Here is a 17,952-nt window from a genome sequence, read left to right on the forward strand (position 1 = left end):
GACATTACATTCCTTTGCTGAGACTCAGTCATGGCTCAGAGTCGTGCACAGGGGAGCCCAAACCATGTGAAGCCAGCTGCCATCTCTGCCATCCAGTGCCTCTTTCTACAGCGGGCACCTCCCCTTCCTGCGCTCTGCACCGGGGGTTGGCTGGGCCTGCTGCTGCAGACAGACCTGAAATGGCTTCATCCACCTGTCCCGATGGCAAGCGCGGGGCTGAGCACAGGCTGTAACTCATCCCAGAGATGCGGAGTGACTCAGGCAGAGCTCTGCCCTCCTGCAGCAGCAACAAGAGTTATCTCAGTGACACGTCTACACCAGCCACAGTCAGCGTCACAGACACCAAATCCTCCCTCCTACCCAACCTCACGCCTCCGCACGGCGCTCAGCTTTTCCTGGGAATCACCTCTCCAAGGATCTGCCCCACGCACAACAGGACCTGCTGCCAGCTCCAGTCATGGCCTGGAAACCACCAAACATCCAGGTGGCCACAGATTCAATCCAACCACAGGCCGGAGTCGTGGATGAGCAGCAACGGCAGGGTGTGAGCTGAGGGACTCGGGAAGGATGTTCCTACAGCACAGCACTGAGTCACTCCTCAGCTTGGCCCCCGAGCACCAGGTACTAGCCAGTGCCTCTGGCAGGATTACAGACCGAAAATCCCAACATTTCAGCCTGCTCCAGTCCAACAATACGGGGTTAAAAAAAGGCAGAGAAAAGCGCACAAGGACATGAACTACCCAGCAGCCTGTCACTGCACAGTCCCTGGCAGCAAGGCCCAGGAGCCCCTCTCCCTTCAGGGTTCCTGTTGGGTTTCCTTCATGCCCAGAATAGTTGCACAAAGTGGCTGCAAGAAAGATGAACAGATACTGAACCTTCAACTAGGTCAGTGAAAAGTCAGTCATGAGGCACCAAGGGTGATGAACCACTGACACAAACACACACTTGTACCACTGTGATTACCAGCTCTAACAGTGGTGGACATTCTCTGTAGAGCTCACAGATTTGACACTGAATTCTGTTTTATTTCATGGGAAAGTCACATTTACAGACAATTTAATTTGCAGCTACAAAGCAAGTACTGGCAGTGTGGAATTTGGATGCAGCGACTCATGCCAAACTTATAAATACACCACGGGGACAGAACAAATATGAATTGAAAATGAACCTTCCACTGGGGATTTGGGTATTTTTAAAACTCACCAACTGCTGTAAATATACACCGAAGGGACACAGCTTCCTTCAGATGCTCTGTGCCTTACTACCACCAAGAGCAAACAAAGGTTCAGCTTGGGGCAGCAAATACGCAAAAGACCATTTCCAGTGTCACAAGGAACTTCTCTGGGACATGAGCAAACTCCTATTAATACATATCTACACCCAGTAGCACTGAGTGACCTCAGACAGAAGTGAAAAGGCAGGCTGTGACTGTGGCCATGAACTGACTCCCTTTTCCCATCTGCTGGGGGCACCGGCTGGTCCAGAGGTGCTCTTCATACCCTCAGGGCAATAATAACAATACTCCCACTGTGGTTGACCCACTTGAGCCTTTGAAACCAGCAGCTCTGTCAGCTCTGCCTGGGATCCCCTGCCCAGACACCTGGTTGAGCTTGTGAAGGCTGAACAAAGGCAGCAGCACTGCCCATCATCATGTAAACTGTGACACCTTTACCAGCTGTCCCTCAAAACCGAAGTGCTGTCTGACCCCTGTGAGTGCTCTGGGCCAGCCAACAGCCATCAGGTGAGAGCTGCAGTATCCCTTCGGATGCTACAGTTTGCTGTAAGCTTCTGGTTGACCTTGACATGATTTTCTGTGCCTTAAAACCAGCAGCAAAAGCTCCAATTAAAGAAGAATGGCACGCTCATGCATTTGCTTTCATGTAGAAGAGCAGAACATGCTCCTGGTTTTTATGGTGAAATACACCTCAGCTTTGAGAGTAGAGCCTTCCAACCCTTAGCTCTGCAAAGCTCATTCCCTGGCCAAAGCTCATTCCCTTACACCCTCTGAGTTACAAACAGCAAACTGATACTCCTCATTGTAAAGATTTATCTTACTGCAGTTTCTGCCATCATTGCCACTGGATTAAAATCTTCAGCCTGAAAGGACGCTGTGGACAATATTATGATCTGCAAACTGAAGGTGCCTGGTAAGTTCTCTTTAACGAGTATCAACCAGAGCCCATTGATTCCTGCAACTGTTCACCTGCACTTAGCTCACACAAGCAATCTGGCATTACAGCAAGTATCCTTCAAGAAACCCTGTCATGCTCTGAAATACTATCAAGAGGAATTAGATGATGAGCTGTTCAGGCAGATACTTTTCATCTCTTGTCTTCTACAAACAAAATCTGCAACTGAACTCCTGCCAAAGCCACGATTTTGTACTTAACAGAAGGGACAGGTTATGTTGTTGCCTGAATTAACATCTGTTATTTAAAATGCAGCAAAGCAATTTTCATATGACTAATATAACATATTTAAACACATCTAAGAACTTTGCTGAATCAAGGACTAAAAGGGATTCTATTCTGTTGGTGTCAGGGCTGAGACAGAATCTGCATTTAAAAACCATCCTAACAAGCTTCAGTTGTTTCCTCTAAGAGATTGTGAATAAAGATCTACATTGAAATACCTCATCTCAGGAAATCAGATCACTTTGGCTTTTACCTTACCTGAAGAGAATTATTTGACCTCTGAAAAAAAAAGCTGTCTGAGGAGCACGGCTTTAGGCAGAAGGCTGTAGGGGTTTACAGAGATGTGGCAAAAATCTACTGACAGAGCAAGGATCTGAGATGCTGAACTTGCTCAGCTACTGGAGCAAGGCTCGGCCATCCAGAGCCCACTGAACACATTTGAGAGGCAGAAAAGCAGCACATAAAACATGTCCAATAAGTCATCTACTCTTCCTTTCCATTTTAATTCCAACCTCAGCTTACTGGTGAAATCTCTCTTTTTTGAGGAGATCCTATACAGCTCTGAATCAATATATTACTAAGGGTTTTCCCAAAGCTGCCAAAACCTCAGAAGACAATTAAGAGATTTACCATCTGAGCATTTTACCAAAATGTCTAGAGGCGACAGAAGACTCCTGTTTATTTACTGCGCACCTGAAATACTTTCTCACCTTTCTGCATTCATGTCCTCAAAGAGGGAACCACCCTCACTGCAGGAGACCCCAATGCCCCCGTTTCCATCCCTAAACCTCTACGCTGGCAAGGCTGGAGCCCCCACAGAGGTGTCTACACCTCAGAGCCTGTTTTAGGGATTCCTCTTCATTACAAGCAACACAAACCCACAGCAATGATGCGATAAACAAAGGTGGGAGTGGGAAAGGACAGCACTGGGAGCTCCTGGGAAGGCACAGGATGGCCTGTCCTGGCACCAAGACCTGGCACCGCCCTCGTCAACCAGGACACCCTGACAGATGGCACCTGGCACTGAAACTGAAAGAACTCCAAGAAATGTCTAAGAAAGGGCTCTGACTCAGGCAGAATTTCCACTTCTCTGCACAACTGCACTTGTCTTTGCAGAGTTGAAAACGCTCACTGCCAAGTGATGAAATGAGGCCTTGGAGGCTCCATCATTCATTATCACATTTCAGCCTGAGAGGTCTCCAAACCACAACTTTTCCCAAGGGTTTGAAATATTATTTTATTTATTTTTAAATTGCAGCCGGTTAAGTATTGAGCCCTTATCTAAATCAGATATCTTCAGGTGCAGAATTATTGTTCTTTGGTTATTGCCTTCTATTTTCTACAACCATTCTACTGAAAATAAAACTGAAAACTGCTGGAGGTGAACTCAGATCATTCTCATTATTTGAGGGAAAAAAGGACAGGCTAAAGAAGACAGGCACTCTCGTGATCCCATTCGCCCATTTCTAATTTGCGTTCGGAGGGCACGGCCGGGTTTTGGAGGTGGGGTGGCTCTGCGAGGAGCTGCCAGAAGCTCCCCCTGTGCCCGGCAGAGCCAATTCCAGCCGGCTCCAGGACGGAGCCGCCCCTGCCCAAGGCCGGGCCCAGCACTGACAGCGGCAGCGCCTCCGGGGAACACTCAGGGAAGGGCAGGAAAGCCCCGCGGAACTGCAGCCGGGGGAGAGGAGGGAGGAGATGGGAGAGCAGCAGCTCCGCAAAGGCCCGGGGCGGGGCAGGAGGGGCAGGAGCTGCTCCAGGGGCTGCAGCCCAGCTGCCCCACGGCCGGGGGGCAGCCCCGGGAGAGGCAGCCGTGCCCCCGCAGCCCTCGGGCTCCGGGATGGAGCAGAGACCCCCCGCAGCCCCCGCAGGGCCCCACGGCGGAGCAGGGCCCGGAGGAGCCTCTGAGCCCGGGAACCCCGCGCTGGAGCAGCTCCGGGCAGGACCTGCGGGCCCGGGGAGAGAGGAGCCCAGGCTGGAAGAGCTTTGCTGGCAGGAGCCGTGAGCCCGCAGGGGAGCCGGGCTGGAGCAGCTCCTGGAGGACTGACTGCCCCAGGGAAAGGAGCAGGAGCAGCTCCGGGAGGACTGACTGCCCCAGGGAAAGGAGCAGGAGCAGCTCCTGGAGGAGTGACTGCCCCAGGGAAAGGAGCAGGAGCAGCTCCTGGAGGAGTGACTGCCCCAGGGAAAGGAGCAGGAGCAGCTCCTGGAGGACTGACTGCCCCAGGGAAAGGAGCAGGAGCAGCTCCCTGGAGGACTGACTGCCCCAGGGAAAGGAGCAGGAGCAGCTCCTGGAGGACTGACTGCCCCAGGGAAAGGAGCAGGAGCAGCTCCTGGAGGACTGACTGCCCCACGGAAAGGAGCAGGCTGGAGAAGCTCATGGACCCACTGTCTCCTGTGGGAGGGACCCCACACTGGAACACAGGAAGAGTGGGAAGAGCCCTTCCCCTGAGGAGGAAGAAGCAGCAGAGACAACCTGGGACGAGCGAGCACAGCCCCCATTCCCTGCCCCCTGCACCACTCCGGGGAGAGGTGGAGAAAGCTGGGAGTAAAGTTAAACCCAGGAAGAAAGGAGGGGTGAGGAGAAGGTGTTTTAAGATTTAGTTTTTGTTTGCCTTTCTCCTACTCTGATTTGGTTGTTAATGGATTTTTTTTGTTTCGCTGTGTCAGTAACTGGTGAGGGATCTCTCCCTGCCCTTATCCCAACTCACAAACCTTTCCTTATATTTCCTCTCCCCATCCGGCTGAGGAGGACAGGGATGGAGTGGCTTTGGTGGGTACCTGGTGTCCAGCCAGGGCCAACCACCACATAAACACACACAGGAACTACAGCATGGACGCTGGTTTAGGCAAAGAGAACCAATGGACTTCTGCACTCTCCTGTCAAAGGCTCACAAGGAGCACCAGTGTGTGCTGTGACCCCTCGCCCAACAAAGATCATTAATGATCATCCAATTACCTAAAGCTTGGCTCAACTTACAACATTCTCCAAAGGGATATTTGGACTTAATTTGAAAACAAAGAATAGAGAATCTGCCACTTCTCTTGCTATTTTGTTCCAGCAGTTAATCACCCTCATTGCAGAAAAACTGTCTTTGATTTCCTATTTGAATTGTGTAATTTCAGCCTCCAGGAAAGATCTCTCTTGTGTTTGTCTCTAGTACATATGAGACCACTTTCTAATGCTGTTTTATGGTTCATGCACTTACAAGCTCCAGCAACATGTCCCTTCCATAATTTCAGATACCCAAAATACACTGGCCTCTCATGATTAGCTTTCCTCCAGCCTTTAATCATCTATTTAAGTTCTTCTGGGCCCTCTCTGGTTACTCTCAACCATTTAAAGGTGGGCACCAAACCTACAGCTCAGGATTGTCACACAGGTCCCAGCAGTGTCACAAAATGATCTCCCTGTTCATGAACTGCAGTCCTGTGGGAAGTCTCCATTTGGTTGCCTGCCCTTGAGCTCCTGTAAAGCCTTTTCAGCAGAAAAGTGCAGTTCCCACAGACAGGACCTGCATGCCCTGGTCCCAGGGTCAGGATCTCCAGCACAGCGGCACTGTGCTGAACCACTCTGGATTTTCCATGGGATGGACAGCCCAAAATACAGTGAGAAACAAGAGTTCATGCAACACCCTCCTCCCAGCTACACTCATGTTGAGCCTATTTCAGAGCTGAGAGGAAAAGCTCTCCTTTGGACTCACCCTGAGCTTTGATCAGGTGTTTCAGCTGCTCTCAGGCACTGCAGCCCCTCTCCAGTGCCCACCCAAGGAAGTGCCCAAACACTCCCCTTCCAACGGGGTTGTACCAGAGGTTGCAAACAGAAGGAAACCCAAGCCCTTCTCACTGGTGAACGGTCCTGGTGGGCCCTCCAGCCCGGAGCAGCACAGTGAGAGGCTCAGAGGACAACCTGGAGCATCTCCCTGTGTGTTGGGTGACTCATGGGAAGCTGCCTGAATCACCAAATTCCAGGGCACTGAAGGGTGGGGCAAACAATGCTTCAAGTGGACGTGTCTCAAGTTGCCTCGTGGTAGGTGAACACTGGCCACACACACCTCTCCAGAACAGTCAGAAAAGCTTGTTGTGTGTTTAAATAATTGAGTTGTGTTTGTATTTTGCTGTTAAAATAGACTTATTGTCTCTTATACATTTTTCTAAGGAACAGTGACCTGCATACAGAACCTCATGGTAGCAAACATGCAGCCTGAGTACTTAAAAACAACATTTCTGCCCTAGAGAGGAAGCTGGAATTCACCCATGCAATTAGATTAGGTTAATGTTGTGGATAGACATTATCTGATATCCCATTTTGTAATCCTTTGCTAAGGAGGATGCTGTTCATTTTGGGAGCCAACAAAACAGCTACTCACTTACTGTCAGACCTGAGCAAAGTCACAAGCAATCCCTGAGGGTCTGAGTTCAAGCCCTCATCTGGTAATGGTCCAGAGTAATTTAGAAAGGTCACTGAATTCTACACTCAGGTTGAAGGTTTCTTTAAACCTTCCATCAGTACAAATCTCAGCAGAAAAGACAACACTTCTCCTGTCAGAAGTGAACTTTACAGTGTTCTTCTGATTATCAATTTATTTGGTTCTATGCCAGTGATCTTTTACTCTTTTTCTAATCCTTAATTAATCCTTTTTATAAACAATCTGTGCTCAGCACATTCTGCTCAGAATAAATTTTTTCTGTGTATATGCATCATAACAAGATCTTTAATATCCAGGCAAATATTTTCATATATAAGGAACCTCACTAGATGCGTGCATAAAACAAGAAAAATCACCTGACTCCTGAAAACTGAGCTCTCACACTTCCCTTGAGCTGGGTGGGAATTTGTGAGCTCTCAGCAGCCACAGACAAGACAATGAGGAAGTCTCCAACTTCAGTTCATAATGCCTGGCTTAAGGCACATTTCTAAAAATGCTGCCCTGAATTTTCCATTTCCCCTGGCAAAGCCAGGACTTCCCCAAATCACACACAGAAACATGCCTTTCAGACTAAAAGGGAAACCTAAAAAGACCCTGAGAATAGCAAGGAGGAAACAGTGATTTAACATCTAGTTATCCTCCACAAAAATAGAATCTTGTAGTAGCATAAGACATTTCAACACACAGTTCCTATTTGTTCTTGTCACATTCAACCATAAGTGAACAATTTTTGAGCGCTGTGCATACACAGAAATGACAAATACACATGCCTGACTAAGCTTGCATTTGCAAACAGAAAGCGACAAAAATATGGTTTTGGCTGAACAAATTTTCCCTTTTTTTCCTATAAAAATGATACATGCACATTACAGTTCCATAAACACAAGTGATTTAACGCATACAGTGCTTCTAACAGCCAGGTTGAAGCCATTTTGTAAAAGCAGCCTTTCAAACAACCAAACACTACTTTTCTGGGCTGCTGCTTAGGAAAACACCGTTGAGCACTTACAGATGGGAAATAAAAAGCACCTTCTGAAGCTGGAGCCCTGCGTGGGAATTTAGCCTGGGGAAGCAGGCAGGATGAGGTCTCACTTTGTACACGGGTTGCTAAAGGAAGCCGCGCAAGGAGGGCACGGCAGATCTGACTTACCACAAGAGCAGCACGTGAAGCAGTTGGTATGATAGAGGTTACCCATTGCTTGGCAAGCCTGGCTCGCTCCATACACACCTTTTCCACATTTTATACAAATACCTACAAAGCAGAAAGAGAATCAAAGTTAAAATCCTCCACAGCTCCTGAAAACAGCTCCAGGCCGTTGATTCACAACACTCATGATACCCCCATGGCCCTAAATCAATGAGCTCCTCACCCTGAATAGATTCAAGTACCCAAGAGAGCAGCAGGCGGCTGCAGTGAAACAAATGCATGGAAATTAACCCAAAATTAAGGGGGGGCAAGCCTCTGCTGGTGTTCCAATGCAGGGAGACTGAGGCTGGCTACAGACAGAAACCCAGAGGAGGCAGGTGCAGCCAAAAAGGACAGAGAAATCCACACACTCCCTGTAAACAACTCTGCCAGCCCAAGAAATAATTCAGTGAGACCTTCACAACAAAGTGCTCCGCCACATGACATTCAACAACCGCCGATAAAACAACAATTCAGTCCAAGCCCAAAAGATTTCTCCTTGGCCCTCTCCACAAACACAACATCAAGCACATTTGTCTGCAGTGAAAGCCACTGGGAAAATGGATCTGTCAGTCACATTTAGTAATTGTTTAATTCCCCGTGAACAGAGGATGTAACCTCATAAACACAACCTGGCACCTCACCACATCGAACAGCAAAGCCTCTGCCTTCCTTTTGGTCTCAGGGCAGACATTCAGGCTCGCAGTTGTGCTACAGTGGGCTCAGAAATTCACCTTTCCTGCCCACGCCTGCTCCTGGTGATGCCAGGGATGATTCCCAAGGAGTCCTCAGGAGACTAAAGCACCAGGAGCCAACAAGTCAGAGGTCAGCTCTACACACAGCAAACTCACACGGAAGGGCATGATTTCAGTAAGCTCTACAAAGAGGGGTTTTTTGGGAATGGTTTGGTTTGGAGGAGTATTTAAAGCTATTTCCTCAATTTTTTTTTTTTTTTGACAGTCTTTTGCCTATGCATTTATTTCTACCTATGCATAACCTCTTTAAATTCAAACCAAGGAAGGGAATTAATTCAAGGATCGCTTTGGTTTTGTATCCCTATGGAGAAAAACTTAAATTCTGGGGAATCCACGTCCTTCTGTCACACTGTTGAGACTACTGATTTTTAAGTTTTTCTGAGATGTCCACAGGTCTCTGTTCAATCCTAGCAGGACAGTCCATCAAGACAACGCTGGTGATACCTTTTAAATACTATGGTAGAAAATAAAAATGGAGTGTTTTTTTGTTTGGTTGGTTTTTTAGTTTGTTTGGGGTTTTTTTGCTTCAAACAACTGTAAAGAAATGGCTGCTGTGTTCCACCTGTTGTTTAAGGCTCTATTTCTACAAGTGCATGCACAAGATCGGCATTAATCATTGGCACCAACAAAACTGCCAATACACCTAAGAACCTAGGAACTGCAGAAATAGAAAATTGGGCTTTTATCTTCCAGAATTCTCCCCTACTGAGCTGCAAAAAATCTACGTAAGTAAAAGCAAAATAAAAAGGCAAGTTCTTTGGGGGGAAGATCAGCATATTATAAACAAATGTCCCTCTCTTGTCCTGGGAGACATCGCTCCATGAACTTCTCCAGCCTGAGAGCTTCCCATGGGCTGCAGTCCTCCAGGAGCTGCTCCTGCTCCTTTCCCTGGGGCAGTCAGTCCTCCAGGAGCTGCTCCTGCTCCTTTCCCTGGGACAGTCAGTCCTCCAGGAGCTGCTCCTGCTCCTTTCCCTGGGGCAGTCAGTCCTCCAGGAGCTGCTCCTGCTCCTTTCCCTGGGGCAGTCAGTCCTCCAGGAGCTGCTCCTGCTCCTTTCCCTGGGGCAGTCAGTCCTCCAGGAGCTGCTCCTGCTCCTTTCCCTGGGGCAGTCAGTCCTCCAGGAGCTGCTCCTGCTCCTTTCCCTGGGCAGTCAGTCCTCCAGGAGCTGCTCCAGCCCGGCTCCCCTGCGGGCTGACGGCTCCTGCCAGCAAAGCTCTTCCAGCCTGGGCTCCTCTCTCCCCGGGCCCGCAGGTCCTGCCCGGAGCTGCTCCAGCGCGGGGTTCCCGGGCTCAGAGGCTCCTCCGGGCCCTGCTCCGCCGTGGGGCCCTGCGGGGGCTGCGGGGGGTCTCTGCTCCATCCCGGAGCCCGAGGGCTGCGGGGGCACGGCTGCCTCTCCCGGGGCTGCCCCCCGGCCGTGGGGCAGCTGGGCTGCAGCCCCTGGAGCAGCTCCTGCCCCTCCTGCCCCGCCCCGGGCCTTTGCGGAGCTGCTGCTCTCCCATCTCCTCCCTCCTCTCCCCCGGCTGCAGTTCCGCGGGGCTTTCCTGCCCTTCCCTGAGTGTTCCCCGGAGGCGCTGCCGCTGTCAGTGCTGGGCCCGGCCTCGGGCAGGGGCGGCTCCGTCCTGGAGCCGGCTGGAATTGGCTCTGCCGGGCACAGGGGGAGCTTCTGGCAGCTCCTCGCAGAGCCACCCCACCTCCAAAACCCGGCCGTGCCAGGCCAGTACAACACACCCTTTCTAAAACTGAACTGCTGCAGTTCAAAGCAGCATCAACGCAGCCATCAGCATCAGCTGTGGAGTATAATCAGATAAATTGGGATACTGGCAAGTTTAAAAAAAGTATTTTTCCTATACTACAAATTCCAATACTGAAATGGAAAGACCGTTCACTAAATCCCAGGGTTTATTGGTGTTCATACCTTTAACGCCCTCATTTCATGTCATGAAAGGAGATTAGCCTTTCATTCAGCTAGCTCAACATCCTGGTACAACGTTGCCATTTTAGACTATTTGTCAAATGAAATTATAGATTTAAAACCCAATACATCCATTAATATTTTTTAAAATCTTAAACCTGATTTCAGAAATTTAGAGACGCAAAAACTGTAAGATTAACAGCTACACAAGCTAAACCCAGTGAGACGAACTAGCTGCCATCCAGATCCATAAGTTTATTGCAAACTTGTTAAGAAAATGCCAGTCCTTGGGCAAGGTCAGCCCTGACACAAGAAATGGGAATTTCAGAATATTTGTTGCCTCATCCAAAGCTGCCAGGTCTATTCATTCATTTGTAACCAAATGTTATGGAAAAATCTTTTATTTGCCCTGAGTTAAAGGTTAACTGATCAAGGATGGCCATTGATTGCTGTGGACACTGTGACTGGAAGAGGTGTCCTGTGAGCCAGCAGCTGCAGGAATTCCTCACTCCCGGCAGCAGCACAGAGCCCAGGACCCTGCTGGCTGGGTCCCCTTCCCCCTTCGGAGCCCCCCAGCTCCCCGGGCACTCCTTGCCCACCTTTTCATGCCAACAGTGGCAGCTATTGCTTATCCGGCTGGCTGGCACCGACAGAACTACATCTTCCCATCTACACTGACAGCTCTTCAAAGAAGCGCAGGAATCCTTTGCCAGTCTGTAACTCTGGCAATTCTGTCTCTGAGCTCTTGTGCACAAATCTACTACGGTCCAAATTGCCTTGATAAATGCAAGTTATTACCTCATTTCTTTGCCACTGCTGCACTGAACCATCGGAAGCAAAACAAGCATTTATTGTGGATGTTAAAGTGGCACTGGCCTCTCCAAGCAAATGATTTGTTAGGAGCAGCTGTCAGTTCGTTAACTTGTTTTCTCCAAGAGCTAGTCATTAACTCCAGGAATGAATGACCACAGAAACGATTAGCATACTAAAAAAGTGTATGTAAAATTCCAAAAGTGTATTTTGGAAAATATCTCTGCAGCTGCAGTGTGAGTTTAGTGTGAGCTCATAGCTGCCTAGGAAAATCCCTGATTACATGGCTGCTCAGGTCTGCTTTTCCACCAGTCACAGCCCAGACTGCACACTGCGGGCTTGTGAAGCCCTGACATAACAGCTACATCACTTTTCCTCCCCTCCCCAGATTTCATTCCAAGGCTTGTTAAACCACCTATGAAGAATGTTCTGTTGCAAAGCAAGCGTGTCTCATTTCTGACACCTCCCTTGACATGACTTCAGATCAACTTCTGCCTTTATACAATCCCTTGCCCCTCCCGATACCTCAATTCTGAGCAGTCAGCTGTACCCCAGATCTTTAACACATCAGCCGCTATGTTTCTACCCAGGTCATCAGCTCTCCCACAGATCTGGTGTCTCTACCCAGAAAAAGACATTACAGGATGTTGCATATCCTCAAAGTTGCCATGAAGGTTGGCTGAGCCAGGAGCACAGCATCACAGCAGCCCTTGGCTGGGGTGGAGATACGTTCACACCCTCACAGAGTGTTGAACCAAACTGGAGACTGAACAAACACTCCGTGGAGCACAGCAAAACACCATCAACAAAAATGGTGCTAGAAAGAGAGAGAGCTCCCAGAGACTCCCAGCTGGACTCCAGCACATGGCCAGTGCTCCCCACACCTTTAACCAGTCCACTTCCCTGAGCTGGACCACATCAGTGAGAACATCATCCCTGGACAGCAGCCAGGCAAGCCTCCAGCACTGCACGGCAACAGAGCTGTCAGAGGCTCCCTGGGTAACTCCTACACCAGCAAACACAGACATCAGCACCAGCAGAGGATCACACAGGCATTTTCTGATGTGTTCAGTGACTCGGCTCCAGACTTGAGACCAAATGCGATGCATTGCAACTAGCAAAGGTATCAGCAACAACCAATTTTTCAGCCTGCAGGTACTTGTCAGTGTTCCCTGTCGCAGCCTGTGCATTACAAGAAGTTCAGTTGGGGAGCTCTACATCAGATCCCATAATGCTCTTTTGGCCATGCCAGTACAAGCTGCTGCTTCATACAGACTTCACCAGACAGCCGGAATTAGGAAAAAACTGATAAATGCCATGCTGATCGTGGCAGATATTTAACCCTTTTGGCCAAGCTTTGTCCTCAGACACAGGTGGAATTCAACCTGTGCCTGATGCCATCCTTATGTATCCTAAAGGCCGAGGTTTAGCACGAATGCAAGAAAAATGGTACCACATGGCCTCTCAACTCCAGCAGGCAGCAGCTGTGTGAGCACCACGGCCCCGGGATGAGCTGCAGCTTTACTGCCTTACAGCCACACCGTATCTCCAGGATAACTGCTACATGCTGCCTACAGCAGGAAACAACCAAACCCTGTCATCAAGAGTTATGGTAAAGCTAAAATTAACAACTAACACATGGCACAGATGACTCCCTCCCTGCCTCTGCAGTTCTGGGAAAAGGGTGGATGAACGTCACGCTGGGCCACTGCAAAATCCCCTTTTCTTCTCTCAGAGATGGAAAACCATCTCTACACAAGCCCCAAACAAGATTCTCCACACCTGCAGCCTATCCATGGCACAGGGGCAGGCAAATGGACGCCCAGTGCCATGGAGCAGGGAGAGCAAATGAGGAGGGAAGCCTCAGCTGCAACCAAGCAGCCAAACTGCAGCAAGAGCTGCAGGAGCAGAGGGCTGTGTCAGACACCTGCAGGTGCCCCTGGCCAGGGGAGTTGCTCCCACACTGCCTGCAGCCTGTGATCTGACACAGGGCGCTACTACCACCTGTAAAATGCGTTCTGCTCAGAAGCCAGGTAAACTGTGAAGCCCCAGAGCTGCCCTGGGCCCAGGCAGTGGTGCCACTGCTGCTGCAGCAGCTGCTGAGCTCCCAGCAGCTCCCCTGCATGGGCTGCGGCAGCCTGGATCGAAGAGGTGACCTCAGGGGAGAAAAATGCTCCTTTGCTTCCAAAAACCACAGGAGGAGGGATCTTGCAACACACACGTCATCCCTCAGGCACAGGGAGAAGACACGAGGCACCTACACGGGGCAGAGCCAGGCAGAACAAGGGAGCAGCCCAGGGAACCCTCCCAGCCTCGCCACCACCGGCAGCTCTCCCTGCACGGCTTTCATCTGTTACCTGGCAGATACCTTGCAAATGTACCGAGGATTCAGTATCTGACATGAAATGAACTCTGGTACATACAAGTTATAAATAAATACAAACTGAACACGCTCAGCTGCAACATCCTGTGCTAGGAATGATGGAGGGACTGCCTGGCTAAGCTACCAGCACTGCCTCGGCCCCAGGCAAGAGCAGGAGACACCACAACTTGAATTAAGATTGAAAATGACAGGCTAAGAAAAGTGAGAAATGCTCAAGTAAATGTTTTAGGCTCTCCTGCCAAGCCCCAGCCCATCCACACCTGGCACCCCAACACCCAAGAGCCATGAGGAAGCTGACCCCATCCAGCAGCACAACTCCAGCCTGAAAGTCCCCACGTGCTCCCTGCAGCGCCTGTGCTGGAGGACACTACACAGGAGGAACATGTGCCACAACAGCTAACACAGCTTCAGCAAAGCAAGGCAAGAAGCAGCCTGTGGACTGGGAAACTTCTTGTTGTCACTGTTAAACCTTGTTGAGATTTCCCCCAACCTTACTTTCGTCCTCAAGGAACAAACAGTAAACTATTTAGGTCCTTGAGATATGCATCTGCTGAGTTAAGAAAGATCTCCATCACTTTAGTGCCTCCCTCCTAGAGGAGGCTTTACTCAATTAATACACAGGAGGGATGCATGCATAGCACTTTACTCAGAAAAATCGAAATTTGAGATAATTTTTGTTTGGTTACAAATGCAGCAAAGTTCACATTCACTGGAAGTTTTGCAGAAGCAAAGCTCTAGGTTCTGGAATAACTTCCATTACCTCCACTCCGCCTGTTGCTTAACAAGGCTTGTATGGGACAAAGCTGCTGGGAGAGGTCACGGCCACAAAGGAAGGCACTGGGAGCAGTTCCAGGAGTGACAGTGCTGATCAGAGCACAGGAGCCAAGCTCTGCCTGCCTGAGGGAGCGGTGCTGCCAGCAGGACTCAGCCTATTCCTGCTGGCTCTGAAAGCAGCCATACACGTTGCCTCTTCTGCTTTGTCCTTAACCCTCTCGCAGTTTCAGATGTAGGGTGAGGTGATGGGCAAGTGTTTGGGAACACGGGAGGCCAACAGAAACAATTCACTAACACCACCCTCCCAGACTCCCTCTTTCAGCAGCTCTGAGCCCGGGGCACGTCTGCGCTGGTGAATCAAACCAGCTGCAGGCCAGCATGCAGAGTGGAGATGCCATGGGCGCCAGGACCAGCCCTGAGCAGCAGCTGCTGCAAACTGCAAGCCTTTTGTCACTGCTGAAGTAGATCCACCCCACGGCTCAGTGAAAGCCCAAATCCAGCACAGCAAACGCTTATTGCTTCATACGGGCTGTGAAATGACTGCTGTGAAGCATGAAATGACTGACACTGTCTGCAGGGCTCAGTCCAGCCCTGCGTCTGCAGAGTCCCCTCTGTGCAGAGCCTCTGAGGGCACCAGGCCGAGCACGGCCCCATCGGCACCCACACTCCTTCAGTTACACTGATGCTTGCTCTGCAAACATTCTTTCACTTCTCTGTCTTGATGTAGTGCATGGCAGTGCCAGGGTCATTTATACTTCTTATTTGGCACTTCGGGAAAGATCTTTTGCCACTGAGGCAACTGAAGTGGAGGACAGAGGAGGTTCTCGTGGCTGCTCCGTGGGCTGTGCAACTTTGGGTGGCTTTGTCTAAGATTCAGAGCTCATGTTCACATTGACAATCACAGCACAAGGGACTTGCAAATAACTTCAGCAAGCCAAGGACTAAAAAAAAAAAAAATACCTTGTGATGACTGGGATTATCAAAGCAAGGAGCCATACAGCTTGGGTGGTAACAGAGGGCACCACTGGCACTGAATAACTTGGAGGGAAGGGCTGTAAATCACATTCCCTGTCCTACTGTCCCTCCACTGCTGAACACCTGAGTGTCTTCTGCAGACATGAGCCCTCTTACAGCCCAAAGGGACCAGGTGATCAAGGCAGTTCGGCTCAAACCACAATTATTTTGCCTGGAGCACAGTGAGTGTAATCACATTCATAATTTAGCCAATTGAAGAGTGTTGAATTTCTAGCAGCGTCGAAGCAATCAGAGGAGGACAGGCTAAAAAACCTGGAGCTGGTACAACTGCTGGCAGAGGAGGACACAGCACCAGAGCCAGAGCCTCGGTGAGCCCAGCACACACACAGGCCCAGAGCCAGCAGAGCTGAGCTGCGCTCCTGCACTCCTGGTTGCAGTCCAGACTCAGCAAATACCAACATCCAAAGCCCCACAGTGCTCTCGGGAACATTCCCTGTTAGGAAGCTGGTGTGAAGCACCAGGGGCATTCAGCCCAGCTCTACACTCAAACTGACAAGGAACAGGGCTGACCTTCACACTGCACATCCCAATATAATGGGCAACAGAAGTGGCAGTTCACAGAGGGGGAGACAGGAGACCTTCAAAAAAATTCACGTGTTTTTTAATTATCATGGATACTGCAATTTATACCAGTTACTGGTTATACCAGCTGGGGATCACCTGAGCTCTGGGGTGAGATGCTTGCCCATGCCATTATTTCAGACTTTGGCACAATGCAGGTCAGACTGTAGACCTTTTATGTTTTATTTAAGCTTTTATTAAGCTTTATCTTATAGTGACAGGTTTACAGACATTGAGACAGTTTTATTACAGCAAATAAACAATAAACTAAATATTTAGAGCTCATATAACCATTGTCTTTCTTTTCCGCTGATGCCACACATTAATAATAGTACATTTATCTACACATTGCAGCTTTTTTCTATACAAGTGACAGTGTTCACAGTACAGAACCAGCCAGAAAACCTGCTGCACCAGCCCCCTTTTCCAGCTTTGATGTTCTTAGTTACCTTCAGTTTCTGTCTTGACTCTTTTCTATATTAAATGTGAGTCACTGACACCTCTGTGGTCTTCAGAGAAAAAATCCTCTGAGATGACATGAAATAGGCAGAATCAATTCAAATACTTCAGCTCACAGGAATCTGTGCAAACAGGTAACAGCAGTGATGCTGAAAGCACCAATGGTGCAGCCCAACTGCCCTGAACTCCACAGCACGTCAGAGCTGCAAACATCAGCTGCACTGACGTCAAGCTGGAGACTTTTCATTACATTCTCCTGACACTGCACGTATGAATCATCACTCTAATATATGGCAGAAAAAGGTCATATATTACAGCTGCCTTCCCTGACATATTGAAAATGGGTTCACGATTAAACAAGGAGACTAGTCTAAAAGTTTCCAGGTGCACTTTCCTAGTTTCTTAGATAACGGTCTATTTCCAGCATGAGCGTGACAGTCTGGAAAAGGCATGAAATTACGTAACCACGTTTGGTTACAAACTCAGCAGCTCGTTCCACAAGCAGCTCCCAGCCCCACACGGACACCACAGCCCCACAGCTCCAGCACCCACCCCACAAACGTGCTGACACCTCTCCACACTTCACACCTGCCCCAGGGAGGCTCTTCAGTACTCCCAGAAACATAAAAAGGTTTGCTCAAGCACAAACATGCATATAGGTAGGTATTATACCAAGCTAATATTTAGAAAGATTGAACTATTTCCTTAAGAAAAGCTGGAAGTGGCTTAAAAATCTCTGTCAGCTCGACCCTCCAAACCAATTTTTTTTCCAGCCACTTCAAGTCCAGTGACTCAAGGAAGCTTTGAGAATGTCAGGAGGAGGAATGTACCTTCCTGTAAGGTACAGGAACAACCATTTCAGGGAGTGATTTGCCATAGGTTTCTCCCACCTTTAGTCTGCAGGACTTTAGTTCTGAAGTACCTGGCGAGCCTCAGCTTCCCCACCTTGGTGACAGTGAAAAGCCGTCTCCTGTGCAGCTCTAAGGCTGGGCCCAGGGAGGTGCTCAGAGCAAACGGCCACACTCTTCCACTCAGACAGGAAGATGCTCAGACTGTAAGAAAAGCCTCTCCTGATCTAGCAAGTTGAAAACCCTTGGGACAGCTGGTCAAATACAGCTCGAACGACATGTAAACAGGATATTCTAAGTTTTCCTCCTCTACCTTTGGGAAACAGCAGCACTAAATGCTGGGTTCATTTCCTGCCTGGGAATTTAACTGGGGGAAAAGTAAAAGTTAGAAAA

General features: G+C 49.3%; 1 protein-coding gene across 1 annotated transcript in view; it reads right to left on the reverse strand.

Moving 5' to 3' along the window:
- Nucleotides 1-17,952, reverse strand: part of WTIP (WT1 interacting protein) — an 86,607-nt gene that overhangs the window by 47,694 nt on the left and 20,961 nt on the right. The window contains exon 2 of the mRNA XM_066194946.1: nucleotides 7,989-8,090. Coding sequence (XP_066051043.1) covers nucleotides 7,989-8,090 — 102 coding nt within the window. The remainder of the gene's footprint in view (nucleotides 1-7,988; nucleotides 8,091-17,952) is intronic.

Source organism: Chamaea fasciata, unplaced genomic scaffold, assembly GCF_029207755.1.
Source record: "Chamaea fasciata isolate MVZ Bird 193981 ecotype frontalis unplaced genomic scaffold, bChaFas1.0.hap1 SCAF_12, whole genome shotgun sequence".
NCBI classification, from domain to species: Eukaryota; Metazoa; Chordata; class Aves; order Passeriformes; family Sylviidae; genus Chamaea; species Chamaea fasciata.